The 22,083-nt window shown below is 41.9% G+C and overlaps 1 protein-coding gene across 7 annotated transcripts in view; it reads right to left on the minus strand.

Moving 5' to 3' along the window:
- Window positions 1-322: 322 nt before the first annotated feature.
- Window positions 323-22,083, minus strand: part of pot1 (protection of telomeres 1 homolog) — a 334,309-nt gene continuing 312,548 nt past the window's right edge. For all 7 annotated transcript variants that reach the window (XM_078568389.1, XM_078568390.1, XM_078568392.1 and 4 more), the window contains 8 exons: window positions 20,375-20,431; window positions 18,591-18,747; window positions 16,439-16,659; window positions 15,111-15,246; window positions 13,520-13,608; window positions 11,738-11,832; window positions 5,541-5,646; window positions 323-956 (listed from right to left, as the gene is read on the minus strand). In XM_078568389.1, coding sequence (XP_078424515.1) covers window positions 841-956; window positions 5,541-5,646; window positions 11,738-11,832; window positions 13,520-13,608; window positions 15,111-15,246; window positions 16,439-16,659; window positions 18,591-18,747; window positions 20,375-20,431 — 977 coding nt within the window. In that variant the 3' untranslated portion in view covers window positions 323-840. The remainder of the gene's footprint in view (window positions 957-5,540; window positions 5,647-11,737; window positions 11,833-13,519; window positions 13,609-15,110; window positions 15,247-16,438; window positions 16,660-18,590; window positions 18,748-20,374; window positions 20,432-22,083) is intronic.

The raw sequence follows: 22,083 nt of genomic DNA on the forward strand, positions 1-22,083 counted from the left end.
AACACGTTCAAGCCTTGGACCTTTATTGAATTACCTGTAGCCTATAGTTCCCTGTTATTTTCTCCATGGCAAAATCTTGGCCAATAAGTGTCTATTTGCCAACCAATCAGCACCCTTTTCTCCTGTAGTATAAATTGCTGTGATCATTTGAAATTTGGCATTCTTGCATTTGTCCTGATGAGTGCGAGATGAAAAGCGTGGGAGCATGTGTCTCTTTTCAGCAACATCTGAAAGTGACAAGTACAAAAAAAAATAACGCAGATGTTAACAAAATGAATAAAGGGAGAAAACTCAAAGCATTTCATGAGAAAAAACATTATGATTAATAACAAAATGAGTAACATTTATCCAAACTGAACGTGAAGTGTTTACTTCGCTAAGCAGCAATGAAAGTACTGTAGTTATAGGCTTACATGTATTCATCAGTCTACGTCATTGAGTTTTATGATAAAACAATAGTCTTCCTTAATTACATCCTTCTCTTTAGATATTCCATAAAAAAGTACACTTCGTGAAATAGTTAACAGCGGATAATGATGCATTTGTTCAGAAAAAAAAATCCAGCCACAAGGGCATCCTAAAACTGTGTGCAGGAGTGTTATGGAGATGTTAATAAAGCCAGATTATTCTAGTCTGTTTCTTCGCAGAAGAATGAGCTTTTGATTTTCATTGCTAAATCTGGTCATACCCATACTGAAACTTGGGCTGAATATTTGCACCTGAAGTTCTGTCGTTGTGTTTTTTCTAAAAGAAAACACTGCTTTTAGTTCATTAAAAAAAAAGGAAATATGATGAAATTCATTCTCGGTAAAGCTGGGCTATTGCCATGCACATCAAATGTTAAAGGTCCTCAGCTTCTGCAACAACAGTATCAAATATTTGGTAGTATGTCTTCTGCTCTGAGCCGTCACTGACATAATAGGACTTGATGCAGCATTCCAGCCAGGGGCAGTCATCTGCGGGCACATGGATTACAAAGACTCTTTAGTATCATCAAAGCAGATTTAATAAAAGTCTTTTACTTATTACTTTCTTTATTTAATAAAAGTCTTTTATTAGATAGAAAACAGGTTTTTGGCTGGCCGATCAAAAAACAAAATATATTTTTTTCGAATTCTGGCCTTTAATTTCAAGAAGCATTATTACATCTTCAGGGGCAGAGAGGAGGGGAGGGCGCGGGAGAGGAGGGGGAGGGCCAGGGAGCGGGGGGGGAGGGCCAGGGAGCGGGAGAGGAGGGCCAGGGAGCGGGAGAGGAGGGCCAGGGAACGGGAGAGGCAAGGCGGGAGAGGAGGGGTCATGTGTTATTGGGAGGGGGGAATAGGATGGGGGAAAGGGAATGGAATAGGTGACATCAAAGGCATGGGTGGGAGAGAAAGGGAAAGGGTTGGGGAAGAAAGGAAGGAAGGCAAGTGGGTGTGAGTGAAGGACTAACAACATAATATTCCACAATGTAATACTCCTCTAGCCATGATTTATTTTCATTACTCTGGTTAAAATCCAGACAGAGTAATGCCACACAAATTAACATCACAAGCAGTCACTGGTAGACTCGGATGTTCAATGTTGATATACGACCAATTACAAAAACACTGAAAAAAATAAGAGTTTATGCATTCTGGGTGAGAGAGTATGATATTATTTAAATATTGGTGTAAGATTTCTACACTGCTGACTTGGGGCCTTGATGAAATCAGGAATGCAAGATTCTTACAACCAAAAGAGGATTTTGGAATAAAGTCTAGGTTTCAGTGATATTTTTCATTGTTTAATGTCAGTATGATTTGAAAGGTTTTCAATGTGTGAAGTAATTGTGCCCAGTGGTTGATAATCTGATGATTAGAATTGACATAGCAGGTCTGAAACAGCATCTCAGAAGTGCCTGTGCAATTAGCCCTGAGCTGTACTGTTCCTATGGTTCTGTAAATCCACACATAGGTGTTAAAAACTCTACTGAGATTGGTGACAGCAAGATGTGTGACATGCTGGGTTGTAACCATTTCCCTAGGCATGTTCACTACAGTGGAAATTATTTAATGAGCAATGTGTTCCCATCTTTCAGACAATCGAAGTTTGACAGAGTAGACATAGGGAAGTTAAATTTAAGACAGTCATTAATAAATTTCGTAGAGAATTCACGAGAAGTGTATAAAACAATTGAGTGGATAGTGACACCATAATCCCCTTGGTCAAGGGGTCTATAACCAGGAGCATAGATTTAGGGTAAGAGCTTTAGAGGGGTTCAAGGGGAAACCTTTTCACTGAGAAGGTGTTACGTTCTTCTTCTCTTTGACATAACGTGCCAATCATACAAAAGGATTGGTGAAACAATAATGTGGGTTCTTTCTTTGAAGATAAAGCTATATACAGATAACTGTCACTAGGAGCCTAAGTATAGTACCTCTAATCTCTACCCTGCTGCTTGCGTACTGACTACAAGTCATGGGACAGACGCATCCCAATCTGTTGAGATGGGGTGAGGATCAACAGCAATTCAAGATACACTGCCCTTAAAGGTGCATGCACATCATATCACAACGGAAGGTGGAGGAGATTTGGAACTCACGACCTGAAAGGGTGACAGAGGCATATATCAACTTGAAATGATGTAACCTGCAGGGCTACGTGTGAAGAGCTGGAAAACAGAATTAGGCTAGATGGCTATTCATCGGCCGGCAAAGACGCGATAGACCAAATGATCTCATTCCATGCTGTGAACTTCTACCCAGAGAGTGAATGGAATGCAGAACCTGTTACCAGAGGGAGTGGATAAGATGAATAGCACAGATGAACTCAAGGAAGCACATGGGGCAAAAAGTTAAGCACATGGGGGAGAAAGGAACAGAAAGATCTGTTGATGGGGTCAGATGAAAAGAGGGGGCAGGAAGCTCATGTGGAACAACAGTTGGGCTGAATGGCCTGTTTCTGTTTTCTAAGTACTTTATAATCCAATTGATTTCCCATTTTGATCTCCACTTTACTTCTCAGACTGTCAACAGTTGATTTCCTATTTCCAAACCATCAGGTGTCAGTTGCCCACCAGATATCTCTCCTTCCTTCCTGTCGATGTGGACTCCTTTTCCTTCCTGTGTTGCAGTTCCAGAGGCAAGCACCCATTCTCTGGAAATGTGCCCAAGCATTTATTATTTGCAAGTGACCTTTAATCGGGAGTGTGGACAGCTATTTGATTGCAGGAGACATTTTGGCAGAGCTCATGTAGCACCCACATAGTGGAGCTGAAAACTTGGCCCATTTTCTTCTCATTAACTGGGGAGCTGAGGCTAGTGGCAGCCATCCTACCACCAGGGGAGATGGTGGCATAGTGGTAATCCCACTGGACTAGTAATCCGAAGGCCTAGGCTCATATTCTGGGGGGTGTGGGTTCAAATCCCACCATGGCAGCTCGTGGAATTTAAATTCAACTTATAAATCTGGAATTAAAGCCAGTCTCAGTAATGATAATCATTGATTATCGTAAACTAATGTCCTACAGGGAAGGAAATCTGCCATCCTTACCCAGCCTGGCCTACATGTGACTCCAGACTCACAGCAATGTGGTTGACTGTTAACTGCGCCCTGAAGTGGTCCAGCAAGCCACTCAGCTCAAGGGCAATTGGGAATGAGCAACAAATGCTGGCCTTGCCAGCGATGCCCATATCTCTTGAAATAATAAAGGAAAAAAAAACTAAAGAAAATTAACTCAGTGTAGACCAAGGACTCAAGCCTCCCTGGGAGTCATAAATTTGTTGAGTTGTTGGATGAATTCAAATGTTATTAATTTAGTGAGACAGTTTTCCCCTTCCTCACCATCTTCTTATTCTCCATTATTTTACGTTTTACCCTACCAGGCCCAGGCAAGCAGGTCAGTCGGTGCTAGTTGGGAAGAACATTAGTGCAGTACATTGCTCCTACTTCATTGTCTTTCACTGTCTCCCACCCTGTGACCTCCCTCTCAGTAGGGAGGTTCAAGCAGTCTGGGCGGAGGGCTTCACATCGTAGGAGTCAATTGTACTCCTTTCAACTGATACATGCAGCTCACCACCACCCCATCCCCCCACCCCACCCCACCTGATCATTTTCATCATGTAGGGAACTGTCTGTTGCCATGACACTCAGTACTGCTGGGAAACAGCACGGCTCACCCACAGAGGGCAACTGAGTTTGAATGATTATTAAAGACAGGCTTTTAACTAGACATTTTAAAAAAATGTATCGACTTCTTTTCCTCCACCTCTTTTCTGACACTGATGCCTTCTGATTATTGAATTCAACAACAGTGTACCTCCCTCTAATTCTTCAGGCTATATTAACTTTCTAATATGCTCACTGCTCTGCACAGAGCATCTTTAATCTGCTTTTCTTCCTCAGACCTTTTCTTCCATAAAAGAGTCCTTCAGGACTTGTCAGTTTTCTCTCTCCACCAGCCTCTTTTCTATCACATTCCTCCCTTGTACTGGAGAAAAAAAGGTAATGACTGACTGAAATTGTACCCAGTACAATGGAGATATACAGATAGCAGTCACAAGGGTTTAACATCATGTTTAAACAGTGATTACAGAAATCACTTTACTTGCCAGGCACTTGCTTTATGTAACATCTTCAGGCGTGACAAATTATGGAGCACAGCAGCTTTAGTGTCATTTTATTTGATCAGAGGAGGTGAGGAGATGGTCTATTCCCTTCACGAATAAGCTGCGAGCTGTCCAAAATGCAGCTGCATTGTGAGCTTGCTGCAATATTTTCAGCAATTATCCTCGCAATTATCACATCTACATCGCCATGTAAAGGCTGCACAGTTCAAACATCCCAAAAATGGAATTGCAGGTAAAGAGTTTACAGAAAATGCTACAAGTCGCCATTGTGGAGTGTATTTAACATGGTAAAAGATCCCAATGCGCTTAACAAGAGTGATACCATTAAAAACAGGAGATATCAGGACAGATGGCCAGAAGTTTAATCAAATAGGTAGGGTTTAAGGAGCAACTTAAAAGAGAGACGTGGAGAGGCTTTAGGGAGAGAATTCCAGAGCTTAGGTCCAAGTGTGCCGTAAGTATGGTGCTGGAGCGGTTAAAATTGGATATGTGAAAGAGGTCAGAATTGGTGGAGGGCAGAGATCTCAAAGGCTTGTAGGGTGGAGAGATCAGGAGGGGCAAGGGCATGGGGAGATTTGAAAAGCAAGTTCAGAATTTTAAAATCGAGGCATTCGTGGACAGGCCAACATAGGTCAGTGAGCACAGGGGTGATGGATGATCAGGAGCTGCCAATTTTTTCTGTTTATTTTTTCTGCAGCCGATATGTGCAGATACATGATACTTCATGAATTTGATGATAATGTCCCCATCGAATTATTAATGATTACAACTGGGTAATGAATCACCAGGAAGCATCAGTGTAATTCTAACACTTTAAATTGGATTGTGCTGAAACACTGTCTTCTTTGAAGTGCCAAGCATCCACAGCAAAACAAGCGCAAATCAGACTGAAAACATCCAGCTTTCCCTTGTGTAGATTATTTAAAATGCAAATACTCTGTAGCTCGTTACCTTTACTTGTCCTTGGTGGACACAATGTGTCCATTATTCTTGTTAGCTTTTCCTGAAGTGCATCGTCGATCACAACATCAGCTGCAGAAATCCCAAAGAATCTTTCCTGAAGGGATGGATGAACGAGAATTAATTGGGCTCCTGTTACCTGCTGAATTCTCAGTTTAATTATCAACAAAATTAAAAAGAAACATGACTTCTATCTATCTCAAAGCTAACAACTAGCAACTTTAAAACTGTCCAGATTCTGTATCAGCCTCAGCACACACCAAAGCCACAGATGTTCGAAGCTGTCACTTATCGTTACTGATTGACTCTCAGGATGTAGCAGAAAATGCTAATAAGCAAGCAAAAAGCAAGTTCTAAACCAGATGTCTGAATTTCCTAAGGAATTGTCTGCTTCCTAGCAAGCAAGAAAATGCCTATTAAATGTTATGAGGAAACTAGCTAACCTAATGAGTCAGTGAGATGAGCCGTGGAGCCACTGTCCAGACTCGTCTTGCCAATGGACCAACATAGGTCAGGATGAGATGATGCAGCCTGACGATGTGCAGCTCTCCCCCATTCTAATCAAATTCACATGCAAATCAGGATGATCATCCTTCTATCATCTGTCATCCGTTATCTAGCTGTCACAAGTCCTGTGGTGATGGGTGAGCGATGTAGTAGCAGGTGTGGATTCACTGGGAGCTGTAGCTGCGAACCTGCACACACATCACTCAGGGAGCAGAAGTTGGACTCGGCAGCTCCTGGGCCACTGAGCAGCCTTTTCAGGATCACACAGCTCACCTTCCTAGTTTGAGGAAGGGGTGAGAAAAGGTGCCCCAAACATTGTTTGCTTCACCTACTCTGGCCAGCAGGCTGCAGCTGGTGGGGATCCCACTGATGCGGTCATAAGCTGATGTCGCCAAAGAAAGTAAAGGTGATACCGGTGACCACTGGTGCATGGAATGTGCACACTGTTACGATCAAGTGAGGACGAGTGAACCAGCTCTCCTCTATTCAGCCTCCTTGGTTGGTCATGATGAAGGTTTTTTAATTTCTTTTCCCCGTGGATGCCTTTTCCAAATCCAGATGTACTTTTTACTATCAATGCAGTGAACAATAAGGAGCCAGTTAACCAGGCTTGCATGTTTAAAGAAAGGGCAAGTTTATTAGCCACTAAACCCGAGAAAAAAATAAAATTTGCGATGTGAACACGCACACACAGAGGTATCAGGAGTAAGGAAAGTTAGAGTCCAAATAAAAAGTTAAAAGAATATATGATTAAGTCCTTTGCTTGTCCTTGAGGCATAGGTTGTTGAACATTGCAGCTGTTTCAAGTTAGCTGGTTCTTTTAAAGTCCCAAAGTTGAATTGAAGTCCATGTAACTGCATTTGCTGGAGACAATTTCCTTTCTTTTAATACGTAATCCATTTTCCAGAAATCGTTGAGTTTCTCCTGAGGTTCTTTCCGATGGACGTTCACCATCCCTTGTGAATGGATTTTTAGACTGTAGAGATAGGGCTTTACTTGACTTGAGAGAGAGAGACTGATAGAGAGAGAGACTGATAGCAAGAGAGACCGAAAGAGAGAGAGGCAGAGGTAGATACAGAGTGAGAGAGAGAGAGAATGGCATAGAGGGGAGAGAGAGACAGAGATAGACAGCGAGATTGAGAGAGAAATGGGGGAGAGAGAGAGAGACAGGAACAGAGAGAGGCAAGGAGAATGAGACAGAGAGAGAAGCAAAGAGACAGAGAGAGAGATAAACTACGAGACATAGGGAGAGAAAGAGACAAAGATGACGAGAAAATGAGACGGATAAAGAGAGAGGGAGTAAAAGAGAGAGTGAGCAAGAGAGAGAGAGATTCCTTACTGCTCCATTAGCAGCCCTTCCAGATTCCTCTGCTTCTGCCTGGCAAACCCGGTTCTTAAAGTCCTGCTTGTTGTATATTCCCAAGGAATTAAATTACCATGTCTGCTGTAGTCACTGTTGTAGAACATGTAATCATATTTTGATGTTTCATCTCAGAAATCTTTGACACATTTCAAGATAGTAGAAACCAACAGGAGATGGAGTTCTTTTATCCTCCACAGGGGGTTTGAGTGTCTGTTGCTGTTCCCCAGCTGGCTAGCAGTTCCCCATTGTCTTGATGGTCTCATGAGAGGTAAGCTCAAAGATGCAAATGACATATCCATTCCTTTCAATAGTTCTTTTTGAATTGGACCTTGACACCCCCATGGTGTGACATTCCACGAACAACATGTCACAGCATGCCCGCAGTGCAATCCATATAGTAACTATTCAGAAGTGGCCAACTTACAATTTCAGACATCAGGTGACTTGTGACAGCCATCTTTGGTCAGTGTCTTTTCTTGTATTCTTGTCCTTTTTAAACAGTTCAATGTGCTTTCAGTTAGCTGGCGAATTATAGGTAGATCTCACTCAGGCACAATTTCCCATTGTCATGAAAAACACCCTCATGGACAACACCACATCCTACAGGCCTGAGAGAACTGTTATGGTCAGTAGAGAGCTGGCTAGATACAATGTCCAGATCGCTGCCCTCAGTGAGACTTGCCTACCTGAGGAGGGTCAGCTCAAGGAAATTGGTACAGGCTACACATTCTTTTGGAGCGGCCATGGAAAAGATGAATGGCACGGAGAAGGCACTGAATTTATCATGAACAACGCTGTCAGTAAGTTGACTTGCCTTCCCAAGGGTGCTAATGATTGCCTGATGGTGCTTAAACTCCTCCTGAATGGCAACAAACAACTCTCATCAGTGTGTATGCCCCTACCGTGTCCAACTCTGATGAAGTCAAGGTTAAATTCTATGATGACCCCCCACTCCTTGATTGCCAAAGTCAGACAAGCTTATCATTCTTGGTGACTTCAGCACAAGAATTGATGCAGATCACCAGGCATGGAAAGGGTCATCAGAATAAATGCGGTTGGCAGTTGTAACAGCAAAATATGTTTTGAGCATGAACTCAACCATCAACACAATTTTCCACCTCCCTCATCACAACAATACATATTGGATGCGCCACCGTTCTATGCATTGGCATCTAATTGACTATGTCATCACCAGGCAGAGGGACAGGCAGGATGTGCATGTAACAAAAGCCATGTGCGGCGCTGACTGCAGGTCTGACTACTGTCTTATCATTTCAAAGCTAGACATCAAGATTCAACCCCCTAGATGCTCCCAGGTCATGAAGGTTCAGAAACATCTCAATGTCTCAAACTCAAACAGGCAGTCATGAAGGAATCTCTCTGAGAGAGACTCAAGAGACGGTGTATGGAGCAAAAATGGACACTCACTGCATTGAGGATGACCAGGCGACCTTCAGGGATATATTATTCCACTACTCTACCTCTCAAAAGCATCAAGATTAGTTTGTTGAAAATAATGTGGTAATCCAGAAACTACTGGAGGAGAAACATGGCCTCTGCAGAGTCTACCTCAATGTCAAGTTATCACTTTTCTTCATACATATTTGTCTTGATTGACATGATTCTATAAAGTTGCCAGCAACAGGGGGTTATTCAGGCCATCCTTTTCATGCCAGATCGATCAAAAAAACAATGCCACTGTCTGGTTCTCTCACCAGACCCTCGTATCTTTCTACAATAAAGACAAAATACTGCGGATGCTGGAAATCTGAAACAGAAAATGCTGGAAAAACTCAGCAGGCCTGGCAGCATCTGTGGAGAGAGAAACAGAGTTAACATTTGGAGTCCGTATGACCCTTCTTCAGAGCTGGTATCCTTCTTCTGCTTCAAATATTTATCCACATTACCCTTAACGGGCTCTCAAACAACTATTTGCGTGAAGGAATTTCTGAAGCTTTCTCCAATTTTATAGAAAAGCAGGTCCTTAGGCATTACATTTCAAAAACTAGACCGGATTTTCAATACTTAACAACTTGACATCAGCAATCACCAAAAAAATGTCTCTATTGAATTCGCTACATGTCACATGCAATTCTTAATTGACATCAGTCTTGTGACAAACAGCCATTCTTACAACTGTGCACTTTATGCCATTAGCTAAAGCTTTACAAGTGTTAAATCTTCTTAACCAACCTCGCTCAAGCAGTTAGCAACTTGAGGGAAATTTGGGGATCAATCTCCTGGCTCTTTTTATTGCATTCCCTCTACAAATTGGTTGACTCTGGGACAATACAGATCAAATTGGGAAGATGCAAAACCTCAGCCTAAAATGTCACCAATATTCCCACATATTCTATAGAGAATGGTGATTTTTTTTTTTGTAGTTGACCATCTGAACAGTGTCGTTCTGAGTTCTACCATGGTGTTCTCATTATCATTGAGCAATGCCAGAGGAGATCCACTGGTTGTAAAGAATTACACAGTAGCAACCGTATAAATTGGTTTAGATCTCATTACGTTTTTCAGAAAATAAACTGCAAATGATGGCTTACCAGGAAAAGAGTTCTTACCATTGGCGGGTCTCATGAGTATCTTGGCCATTTACTTAGAGCTTTGGACATCTCAGTCTAGATTGGAGTTTTGTCTTCCAGCTCCTACTGAGTGCTCTTACTTCTGCTTAGACTAATTTGGTTTCAGTTCTTTGGATTTACAGAATAGATTCAATGAGGAAGTTAATTTGGTTTATCCTACTTATGCATTTGGAAAGGACTTAAAGGTTTCCCATTAACCGATCCACTCGCCACCCTTCCCCTCCTAACCCACACTCTGTTTATCACCAGATCCCCTGGGAATCCATTCTACGTGTCGATAAATCATTGTTTGAGAATATAATTCAAGGAACATCTGTTAAATATGCATTTTCCCAGTTTAAACTCATGTCCCCGTGTCTCATGGTCACAGTCTGGCTCGAGGCAGTGTGCCAGGGCTATCCGCTCTATAGTCATTACTTTTTGACAGAATTTTATGGTATTTGAGGTGATTTGAGGTCACCTCAATTTTTTTGACGCTGAGGATCAATCTCCTGGCTATTTTTATTGCATTCCCCTCACAAATTGGACTCTGGGACAATACAGATCAAACTGGAAGATGCAAAACCTCAGCCTAAAATGTTACCGATATTCCTTCATATTGGGCAGAATTTTGCCCTCGGATGGCGTGCGGGCCCCACCGGCTCGGCGGCGGGCGGACAGCCAACCCCCGCAACTGAAACGGGGCCCACAGCCATTTTAAGTGGGTGAGCCAATTAAGGCCCGCCCAGCGGCATCCCCAACAACGCTATGCGCTTCCTGTGCGGTGGGGGGGGGGTGTGTGGAGGGAATCCCCATCTGTCAAAGTGCGCTGTTTTGCGCATGTGCGCGGAAGAGCACACTTCTCCCTGAGGCAAAGTCCTGTCTCAAGGAGAATACTGACAGTGGAAAAAACTTTAAAAATAGAAACATTAAAAAATTATTAACATGTCCCCCTCATGTGACAGTGTCACATGAGATGGGACATGTTAATAAAAAACACATAAACTTTATTAATTTTTTACAAAACGGACATGAAACCTCATCCCGCCAATGGATGAAGTTTCATGAATAATCTGGAGCCCGCTGGGGCTCCTGGCCTGCCCACCAGCCTTAAGCTTGGACAGGCAGGTCTTTAATTACTTTAATTAACCTGTCAATGGCCTCAATTGGCCATTGACAGGTCGACGGGCGGACAGCTGATTTCGTTGTCTGTTCGCCTTCCTAAAAATTTAAATGGATGCGGCATGACATCGGGGATTCCTCCCGACATCATCCCGCATCATTTTCCCCTCGGCGAGCGGGCCCCGCCCCCAAATCGCCAAGGGGAAAATCCTGGCCATTGTATGTGGAATGGCGATTTTTTTTTTGTGGTTGACCATCTGGGCAGAGCCATTGAGTTCTACCACTGTATCATATCATCATGAACTCGTGGCACCAATGTTTAAAAAAGTATACCCAATGAATATAAATAATGACTGATGACAGAGGTTTACAGGTAATAGTCTAAACTCTTGAAACCTCATAGTTTCCACCATCAGCTGATTACCGCAACTAGATTAGAGCTTTAGAACTCACTCTCTCATTAATCCAGTTTCCTCTCTATGATAAAGTGTTCATATTATACCGGTATTTTGTTAATTTTTAAAAGGAAGTGGTATTTTCAAATCAAAATAGCGTCGGTGGTACAAGTTTCTGTCAACGCTTCAGGAAGCAGCAAGGGTTGGGGGGGGAATCAAAGGTTGACTTACCGCCTCATCCCAAAGCAATGCATCAAGTGAACCCGATCCATCATCAAGCACAAACCTCATGACAAAGACATAACGTAGAAGCTGAATGCCTAAAACTGGTGCAAGGAAAACATGTTAATGTGTAATAAAGTCACTGCAACAGCTATGTTAGGCCCCACAGGACACTCTCTGATTGTGAATGTGGCCACAGCTATGAGAGGGGTGATGAAGAGAACTCTTTTTAGTCAGCGAGTTATGATGATCTGGACTGTACTGCCTGAAAAGACAACAGAAGCAGATTCGATAATAACTTTAAAAAGTAGAATTGGACATATACTTGAAAAGGAAAGAAAAGCAGGGCTAAGGTGAAGAGCAGGGGTGTGGGACTCATTAGTTGTTTTTTTTCTCTCCAAAGAGCTGGCACAGGTCTGATGGGCCGAACAGTCTCCTCTGTTGCAAGATTATATGATTCCAATTGTCCAAACATCATCTTGACCTTTGAAGGAAGGACTGAAGTTCCAATGCAGGAAGAATTCAAATGCAGTCACAGTACACTGTGGTACTTGACTTTAACATATAATCTATATTTGATATTTATTACCTCTTGCTCCTGAAAAATGTTTAGAACACTATGCCCCATGTATGAGAAGGAATCTGCCCCTAACTCACTGATCGCCATTAAAATAGTGTTAAAACTGAACAATCACTGGGCAGAGTAATTAAAGCTGAATAATTTATCATTTTGCAGCATCTCAAAACTATGGATCACTTCCTCTTAGAATAACCAGGTTGTAAAACTCAAACTTAACATCACTGAACCAAGACCACTTTTCAATCTTGGCCAGGTCCTGCATTATGGGTTTTATATCAGTTCCTCTATGTAAAAAAAAAATTCTCTGGAAATACAGACTTGAGGAGGTAACATTGCATGTTTAATACAGCAAGCATATCACGAACACCAAAACAGTAACAATAATTTGCACTTATTTAGCACCTTTAATGTAGTGAAACATTCAAAGATGCTTCACAAGAAAGTTATGAAATAAAGTCTGATACCCAGCCACATAAAGAAATATTATGACCAGTGACCAAATACTCAGCCAAGCAGCTTGGTTTTTAGGAGTGTCTTAAAGAACGAGAGGTATAGGGAGGGAGTTCTAGAGCTTAGGGCCCAGGCAGCTGAACGCATGGCTGCCAGTAGTTAAAAATATGGTTGCGCAGGAGGCCAGAATTGGAGGAGCTCAGAGAACTCAGAGAGTTGCAGGGCTGGCGGAGGTTACAAAGATCGGGAGGGATGAGACCATGGATGGATTTGAAAACAAGGTCAAGAATTTTAAAATTGAGGCAATGTTAGACTGGAAGCCATTTAGGTAAACAGTGATGAGTGAACAGGATTTGGTGTGAGTTTGGGTGGAGGTAGCTAAGTTTTGAATGAGTTCAAGTTTACAGAGGGCGGAAAATGGGAAGCTGGGCAGGCAAGTATTGGAATAGTCAAGTTTAGAGGTAATGAAGGCACGGATTAGGGTTTCAACAGCAGTGAGTTGAATCAAGATATAGACGGGTGATGTTACAAGATGGAAGTAGATGATCTTGTTGATGAAGCAGATATTCAGAGTCAAATATGATGCCAGGTCTGCAAACAGTCTGGTTCCACCTCAGACAGTGACCAGGGAGAGGATTAAAGTTGGTGGTTAATTCTACTGCACAATTACAGAATAACTTTTTTGTGCTCTAAAATGATTCCAAAACAACTTGCAGTGTGATGTGGGGGCATAAAGTCTGCTAGAAAATAATAAAGCTTACCTTCGGCTATTACTGACGACTCCCATGATCCTGTTAGAGTCAGGGGTTGAAGAGCATTCACTGGTTGAGGGTCAGAACAATGCTTGCATCTGGAGAAAAAAGAATCACCATTTAGGAAGCAAGCTGGGAACCAAATTTCCCCATCTCCTTTGCGTCATTTAATAGCTTTTAACATTCCATTCCTTTGAACAAGACATTATCTTTTTTCTATTACGAATTAGAACCTAACAAGATATACAACAGCTACATGGCAGTTTTGACATCTAAATTGTATTTAAATATAAACTAGAACTTTAAAAAAAAACTTTGCTTAGTCAATGCAGTATGACTGGACTGAGTAATATTAGCTTATGCATGTGTTGCTCATCCTTAAAGGTGAAGATGACCATGTTCATCATCTGCAGTGCTTGGTAGGGTTCTGGTAGGTACGTGCAATGAGTTTGAAAGACATGCCTTTGCAATTCGAATGCCTCTGTTAAAACAGTGGCCAAAATAATGTGATCGTGTTCATACATTAATATCGCAGTACACATTCACCCTATAATTTCTTTGGTTTTTCTATAATGAATGGGTTATAGTTGTGAATTTTGATAAGCACACAACTGGCTTGCCAAGATATGCTCTGCAGATATCTAGATCACTGTAAACTGCAAACAACATTGGACACGATGCACAACAGCCCATTTAATCTATTAAATAAATGACTTGTGGACATGTGGCAGTGATCACAAGACAGGAAGAACGTGTGTAAGACATTGATGGGAAAGAAACTGTAAAGTAAACGGATAGGTATAAAGTATGTAATGACTCATTCCTGGAAAATTTCAGCCAATCAAGATAAGGGGACAATGACTGAAATGTTTTTAGTTGATTTAAAATGTGAGGCAATCAAAAAGACTTGCAATTTGTGCTAAGGGCACTTTTAACGTGTGATACATACTGTCGAGAGTCTCTCAGATGACTTCACTGTTCTGGGTCCCAATGTGACTTTGTTCTATATATTGGGTGTAGTTGGGCAACCATTGAGAGGACCATACAAACGTGTGATTTGTCTGAATTACCCAGCTTGAAATGGGTCCCAGGTGATATGTCAGTGCTCTGCCTCTGAATGATGGAAAAAAAACTGCAGAACACAAACTATTCACTCACCAACCAATTGCTATTCTGAGAAGGGGCATTTAGGCAAAGTTAATCTAGTGATGGTTCTCATTGTCTCTGCAGCCTAGATTTGGTGCAGCTCAATACAGTGAGTCTTTGCAAAGGGACGAGAGAACTGATTACACGGGGCAGTGTGCTAATTGTATCAGGGAACTTTCTCTTTCCATGTATGTGGAATAATGTCATGTTTTAGATGGACAATTAGTTGGGACACTCAACCTTTTTGTTGGAGGTTGGGGGGAATGGAAATTATGTATCCTATTGGATAAGGAACACAGTCAGCACAACCTGAAAATGGTTCAACCATTGTTTTTGTACCCCTTTAAGCCCTCTTCTTAAAGGACAAAAATAAACTGATGTGATGCGTGAGGAGGTTGAAGTCCAGAGAAGCTGCTAGGATAAAGCAAAGAAGCTAAGCTTTAACAAGAATTACCCATAATGCCATTTCCTATCTTGTATCAGGAATGGAATGGAAAGATCATTCAAAGTCAGGCATTTGGTCCTGGAAGTGGTAGGAATGACCCTCCCAAATCTCTTGGAGAGTCGGCACAGCTCATTTAGAGATACTCCTTTAAAAAAAAGCGGAAAATGTAACTTAACAATACAAGCAGTTCAAAATTCATTGTATTGTGGTCATTGAACATAATCTCGACATAACTCAATACCATGTTTATTGTCCATCTGCAGGAGTGAATTCATTCAAATATGCATTCCTGGCTTGGATAGGTTTTCAGTTTTCTCTTGCATTTCATTGCCTTCTTTAAACTAAAACAGTCATTGATAGAAAATCCAATTTTCACTTGAACACTTAAATCTTTGTGTGATCCGTCCAAAGCAGCATTGTACTATGGGTTATCATCAATGATTATTATAAATTACAGCAACAGAGGACAAATAACAGGCCCACTCTGATTGGGACAAACTAGCTGATCTATGGTTCAATGTTATCAATTCCATTAATACTAGTAAAAATATGGAACTGGAGGAATGCTTTATTCTCTCAAAATCGAGCAAAAGTGCAAGAATACTTGCTGCAAACGCATGGCTAATATGCTTCCCATTTGTGTTTTGGGCTGCTAGTAAAGTTACACCTTTTCATAAATATAAATATAAATAGAGAGCTGCTAGGCTTTCATTAAAAACAATCTTTGTCAGTGATATAGTTTGCAAAATACAAACACTGGCTGTAAGAACGTCAAAGCAGACAGTTGCAGATGGACCAGAACATTTAGTAAGTGACTCCAGACTCTAGTGACGAGTTCAGGGTTTCTTACTGAAGACAGACATGAAACTCATTTCTTCAGGAAGAGCAATGGGGTCAACTGTGGGGCCTTATGAATTATTGATGGTGAAGCCTTGCAATGTTTTTTTTGGTTTCTCCAATAACCTCCTTGCTTGTGGTCAGCTAAACATTAGCAACTCTCTATAATACCTCACACCTCCCAGTGGCAATTCTTAATCCACAGAACCAGCACTGAAGCCATCAGAGCCAAGGACAACCCAATGTCAAGTGGCAGCATTTAATGGATTTAAAATAAGGATTGAGAACCTTGGCTGATAACACTCTTTGTGATGGAAAGTACAGAGCTTAACTCTGGAATTGAATGTACCCGTCTACTTGCACAGTGTGATCTAGATATATAGAGTCTTTTGAGCTTTGTGACAGCATGCTAGTGTCAAAACAAATACTACCTGATGGTTTACATTTGCTTAGCAATGCTGCTCTGCACTTATACTAATAGCGTACTGCAAAAATTCTACCTTCCACCAGAATTGTGGAGTGTTCTGGAGTTCTTTCCACTTTGTCTGTCTTCACAAAACGAACAGTGATCTGGCGCCGTCTTTGATCTTCAGCCTCCCATGTAGTTGTTTGGTACCACAGAGTGTCATGTGACTGGGTATCAGGGTCAACAGTCATAGAATCAGGACTGTAAACATCTTGCAAAAAACTGCTAATGTGATCATCACTTGGAATCTCCTTCCTGAAAAATGAACCCACGGGAAGCAGTGAGCACAGATTCATTGTAGTTACGCACAGTAACCAGTCATCATGTTTCAAATCAAGATTGAAGCCCACGTGTCACAGGTAAGATAAGCAACAGCAAAATACCTCCCTTAAAGAGTCTTCAGGAAGGAATTCCAACACCTTATCCTTCCTGCAGCCATTATACGATGAGCCACATCCAATTCTTTAAACTGGGGAGGGTATCTCAGGTTAGAAATCCATGAAGACATCTACACTTTTTAGTCTTAGTTTTATAGTATTAGAATTACAATTTGGAAGATTGAATTAATTCTTCACCCCTTCATGTTATGGGGAATCCTTATATAACAGTAAAGTAAATATGCCTGAGGCATGGCTTAGATTTTTTTTAAAATTGGTGTTCCTGTTGTATAACAATCCAGTTATAAGAATTAAGTCAAACAACTTCAGCCACTTTTGAATATAAGCACTTCTTTCTTATCAGGACATGTAGTCAAACTATATTATTCACCCATCTCACTAAAAGAAAAAAAAAGAAAAAATAAAGGTTATGCAGCACTAGACCAAAGAAGATTAGAAATCATGCCTGTGCCAGGGAATAGTGAAACATACATCCATAGAAACATACAAATTAGGAGCAGGAGCAGGAATAGGCCACTCGGCCCCTCAAGACTGCTTTGCCATTCAATAAGATCATGGTTGATCTGATTGTAACCTCAACTCCACATTCCTGCCTAATCCCAATAACCTTTCACCCCCTTGCTTATCAAAAATCTATCTACTGCTGCCTTAAAAATATTCAAAGACTCTTCTTCCACTGCCTTTCAAGGGAGAGAGTTCCAAAGACTCACGACCCTCAGAGAAAAAAATTCTCCTCTCTGTCTTAAATGAGCAATACCTTATTTTTAAACAGTGACCCCTAGCTTTAGCAATGCAGGCTGTAAGGAAGAGGGGGCAGACACCTCCCCGACTTTCTTTCCATTGACAGACATTCACTCTAGATGCTTCTAGATCTAGATATCCCCAACTCACCTAAAATAGATAGCCACCCCCCAACTCTCCTAGCTGTATATTTAATTTTATCTGTTGGAGCGCGTAATAGTGATGAATTACTGTCAGCAATGTTATAGTGTAACGCCTTTATGAACATATACTATCAAGCCTCTGCTTTCCGCTATTTTGGTATAGATGTTAATACAGTTTGTGACATAAATATAAGTTACTATTGGTAACTCAATAAAATCTAACATTAGAAAAGAACTAGAAGACTATCAGTTGCTCACAAACCAATTAACCAATCATTTCCAAACATGCATCTCCGTAGTAATTCTTTGGATATGGCTGTTAACTGAGCGTAGCAATTGGATGGTGTTAGACCCATACCCCCCGTAATGGTTAAGCACTGGCTCCCATTCAGCTTGTGTAAATTCAAGTCTATCTTTGCAAAGCAATTTAACCTGGGCTGTGGTTGAAAGCAAGGGGTATGGCACAGAACAGCATCTTTCCATGGTTGATCACACAGTAGTTAACATGGTTCATTTTGGCTTAATCCTGCTGGGATAGGGGCTTGAGGGCTAAAAAGATATTAATGGATCCAGTTTGATGCATATGGACATTCGAAAAAGGGGCAGAGCTCTCAGGCTGGGGACGGTGGGATTAGTGTATTCCACGTCTGGGATATCTTGTGTAGACTGCGGAAGAAGCAGGCTTGATGGATCAAATGGTAATTGCTTATTTCAAGTTGCTCTTATGCTCAGCTAATGGCAGATTATTTTGTCAAAGATAAACTCACTCTTCATTAAGCTCCTTTATGCACCCACTTCATTTTAAACCTATGCTTTCCTTTATCACCATAGGCTTAGTTTCCCATTCTATTTTTCTGTGCACGTCTAGTCAGAGAACCGTAGCAACAACCAGTCAGGTACTTACAGTGAACGGCACTTGGGACAATAAAGTTTCACTGACTGGTGAAGAGCTTTGGGCTCATAATTCACCAGCTTAGCTCTAATGCGGTTTTTCTGAGGTGGTGTTTGGTCTAAGACTTCTTGAAGCGAGGTTGTTCTGATGTGTTGGTGAGCTGTGAGCACTGCAACAAAGAGTTTTTGAGAGCGCCATGAATGAAGGTTGAAAAGGTACAAGGAAGACATCAGAAACAACAGAAGTACAGGAGGATGACAAACCTTCCAGTGTCATAACCATTTATTAAGCAGAAACAGTGGTAATGTTAAGGATCTTAAAGGGACTGGAAAATTTGAAACTTTGGCAACTCCTTTCAATGTACTTCTGCGTCTTCCCTCCCCTGTGAGGCTTACGGGTGTTCCCCTGGAATCAGCAACTCTGGCTCAGCTTCGAGCCTCCCCTATTTCTCCACCAAAATGAACGTAGCTAACACAGAACACTGCACAGCCCTGCCTCTAACTGTAGTAGTTGAGAATGAAGGAAAACCAAAATCACAAGGTCACACAACTGAGTTTCAGATGAAAACGGCCTTGGGGCCCATTGGATCTCATCCTTTCTTTCTTCTCAAGCTGCGGATGACATTGACAAGGTGAAACATATTGCCCATCTTTTGATGCTCTAATGAAGGCCACTTTATAGTCAGCCACATACTGTGGAGTCAGGTACAGGCCAAACCAGGTAGGATTTCACGATATTAATGAAAATGTTGCTGTTCAGGACAATCTGATAGCTTTAATCCCTATTTTTACCAGAATTATTGGTTGCAATTTAATAACTTGGCATTGGGGGATTGGAATAATTGATCACTCACGTGACAACGACGACAGTATAGCCACTTCCAAAATTCCCATCTTTCCACTACATTATCCTATTGTTTTTAATTAGATTCCATTCTCCGGGCCTAAACCAAACTTCATGATAACATATTCCAGCTGCTGATCAGACTCCTGGTAAGGAAATACATCCCGAATTCTGTCCAAACCCATCCCATCAAAACACTGTACCTCTGTCCTCTTCTCCTGCTGCACTGGCATATCTAAAGGTGTTGTTCTGGGTTCAACTATTCTCTTGTTAAGTATCTTATATTCCCCCAAGATCCTCTTTGAGACTCGGACCTATCTACAAGACTATATAGCTAATATCATTTTACAAAGGTAAGGTTTAACGATCAGTAAGAATTAGAGAATAATAATTCTGAGCTACACACAACCCTAATAGAGCATGTTTGATAAACAATTGCATTTATACAGCATCTTTTACTACCTCGGGATGTTCCAAAGTGAGTTACAACCAATGAACTACTTTTCCTTGAAAGAGTAAGTCACAGTTGTAACGTAGGAAAGGCAGCAGCCAATTCCACATAGTAAGATCCCACAATGTGATAAATGACCAGATAATTTGTTTTGGTGATGTTGATTGAGGGATAGATACTGGCCAGGAGACCTAGAGGAACACCTGTGCTCTTCTAAGATCATTTGTAGCCATCTGAGAGGGCAGATGGGGCCTTGGTTAACATCTCATCCAAGGATGGCACCTCCAGCGCAGCACTCCCTCAGTACTCTGGAGCGGGTTCTGAGCCCTCAACCTTCTGAGGTGAGAGCACTTTGACTGAACCACGGCTAACACTAAGGAAAATGACTATTCAGACCGCAGGTAACAGCTATCAATTTCTAAAGGCAGATTCACAAGAAGTCATGCCAAAGAATAGATACAATTAAAGTACAAGGTTCAAAAAATTAATTGTTGAGACCAACCTGTTGCAGATTCCTGGTGACATCGCTCGACATGAGTTGCTGAGGCCCGCTTGGGTGCTGGAAGGTTTGATAGTAACAATCGAATTAATGAGATAACTAGCTAACCAATTAACCAAACAGGAAACTGGTTCTATTTGCAAAATGTTTTCCAATCCAAACAGAAAATTAACATCGCCTCCACAAGCACACACGGGGGGAGTGCTGAGAGAGGAGTGGACAAAAAGCCAAACAGGGCTTTTATTACTTGAACAAGAGTCAGAAAGTTAAAAGCAAAAAACTGTGGATGCTGGAAATCGAAAACAAAAACAAAAATACCTGGAAAAACTCAGCAGGTCTGGCAGCATCTGTGGAAGGTAGCACAGTTAACGTTTCGAGTCCGCATGACTCTTCAACAGAACAGTTCTGTTGAAGAGTCATGCGGACTCAAAACGTTAACTGTGCTGCCTTCCACAGAGTCAGAAAGTGTTTTGTCTTCAAAATGTAATGCCTCCTTTCTTCATGTTCAAAACTGGTTACAGGATTGAAAATAATATTTAATTTGTTAATAAAGGCACTCAACATGGCAACATCAAACCCAAGTAACAAAAAGAGGGATTCCAGAGTAAGGGTTTTACAGAGAATAGAGGGAGTTATTAGAAATAATCAAGGATTAGCAAAGCCACTTTGAGGAAGGTTAAAAAGGCATTTGAAAGACGATGTATGAGCAGGTTTGGTCGCAGTGAAGGAGGTTATTTTCAGTATATGAGAAACAATTGAGGCAGCTGTGGTTCTTTGAGGGACTTAGCTAGGACAGTAGAATAAAAATATTGGCCTAAATCCTCTGTTCAGGGTTGAAACTCCAATTTATGACCCTGGACAGACGAAAAAGATAACACACTCGCCTTCCTCGGATTTTCCATGGCACTCTTCGAATGGAGGATCCCGCAGAACTCAGTCAGTGCGGAATCCTCAGAGGGAGCATGGGAGAGAATCAATGAGAAACCACGCCTCTCTTTAATGCCATTAGGTGCCAAATACTGGTAAGTAAAGAGTTTAAATGTCCCAAAGCTTCTTTGAAAAGCTACGAAGTGAAGGTAAATATGTAAGAGTAAGTGGGGCAGGGGTGGTGAGGGGGTAGGATGAATAGGGTGGTGAGGTCGGGTCAGAGAGGAGTCGGGACATCAGTCAGGGCCACAAGGGGGGAGTCGGGGCATCGGGGGGAGTCAAGAGACGATTTGAGGCATTGGGGGGAGTTGGGTGTTTAGGGGGAGTTGGGTATTGGGGGTGGTGTCAGGAGGTGAGTCGGGCCGTTAGGAGTGAGTTTGGTGGTGGGGCTAGTCAAGAGATGGGGGATAATCAGGTCATGTCAGGGGGAGTTGAGTGTTGGAGGCTGGTCAGGTTCAGTCCAGGGTGAGGCGGGGGTTGAAGAGTTGTCAGGTGGTGAGGGCCAGTCAGGTCAGGTCGGGGGAGTCGAGAGGTCACGGGGAAGGGGGGATGTCAGTGTGAGTGATTCAGGAGTCGATTCTATAGTTACCCAAGTGTTGGACCAGGTTTTAATCTGTCTAACATTTTCTCGGTAACTGTTCTGGTTAAGTCAGGGTGTTCAAAGCCTCTGACTCTAACTCAGAGTTGGAGACTTTTTTGGAGGATCCCGGAGAGCAGGGGAATTGCTCATGGGGAGTTCATACTTCCCGGGCAATCCGATGGAGTCAGTGCATTAGGACTTCCGA

This window comes from Cetorhinus maximus, chromosome 22 (assembly GCF_964194155.1).
Source record: "Cetorhinus maximus chromosome 22, sCetMax3.hap1.1, whole genome shotgun sequence".
In the NCBI taxonomy this organism is placed as follows: Eukaryota; Metazoa; Chordata; class Chondrichthyes; order Lamniformes; family Cetorhinidae; genus Cetorhinus; species Cetorhinus maximus.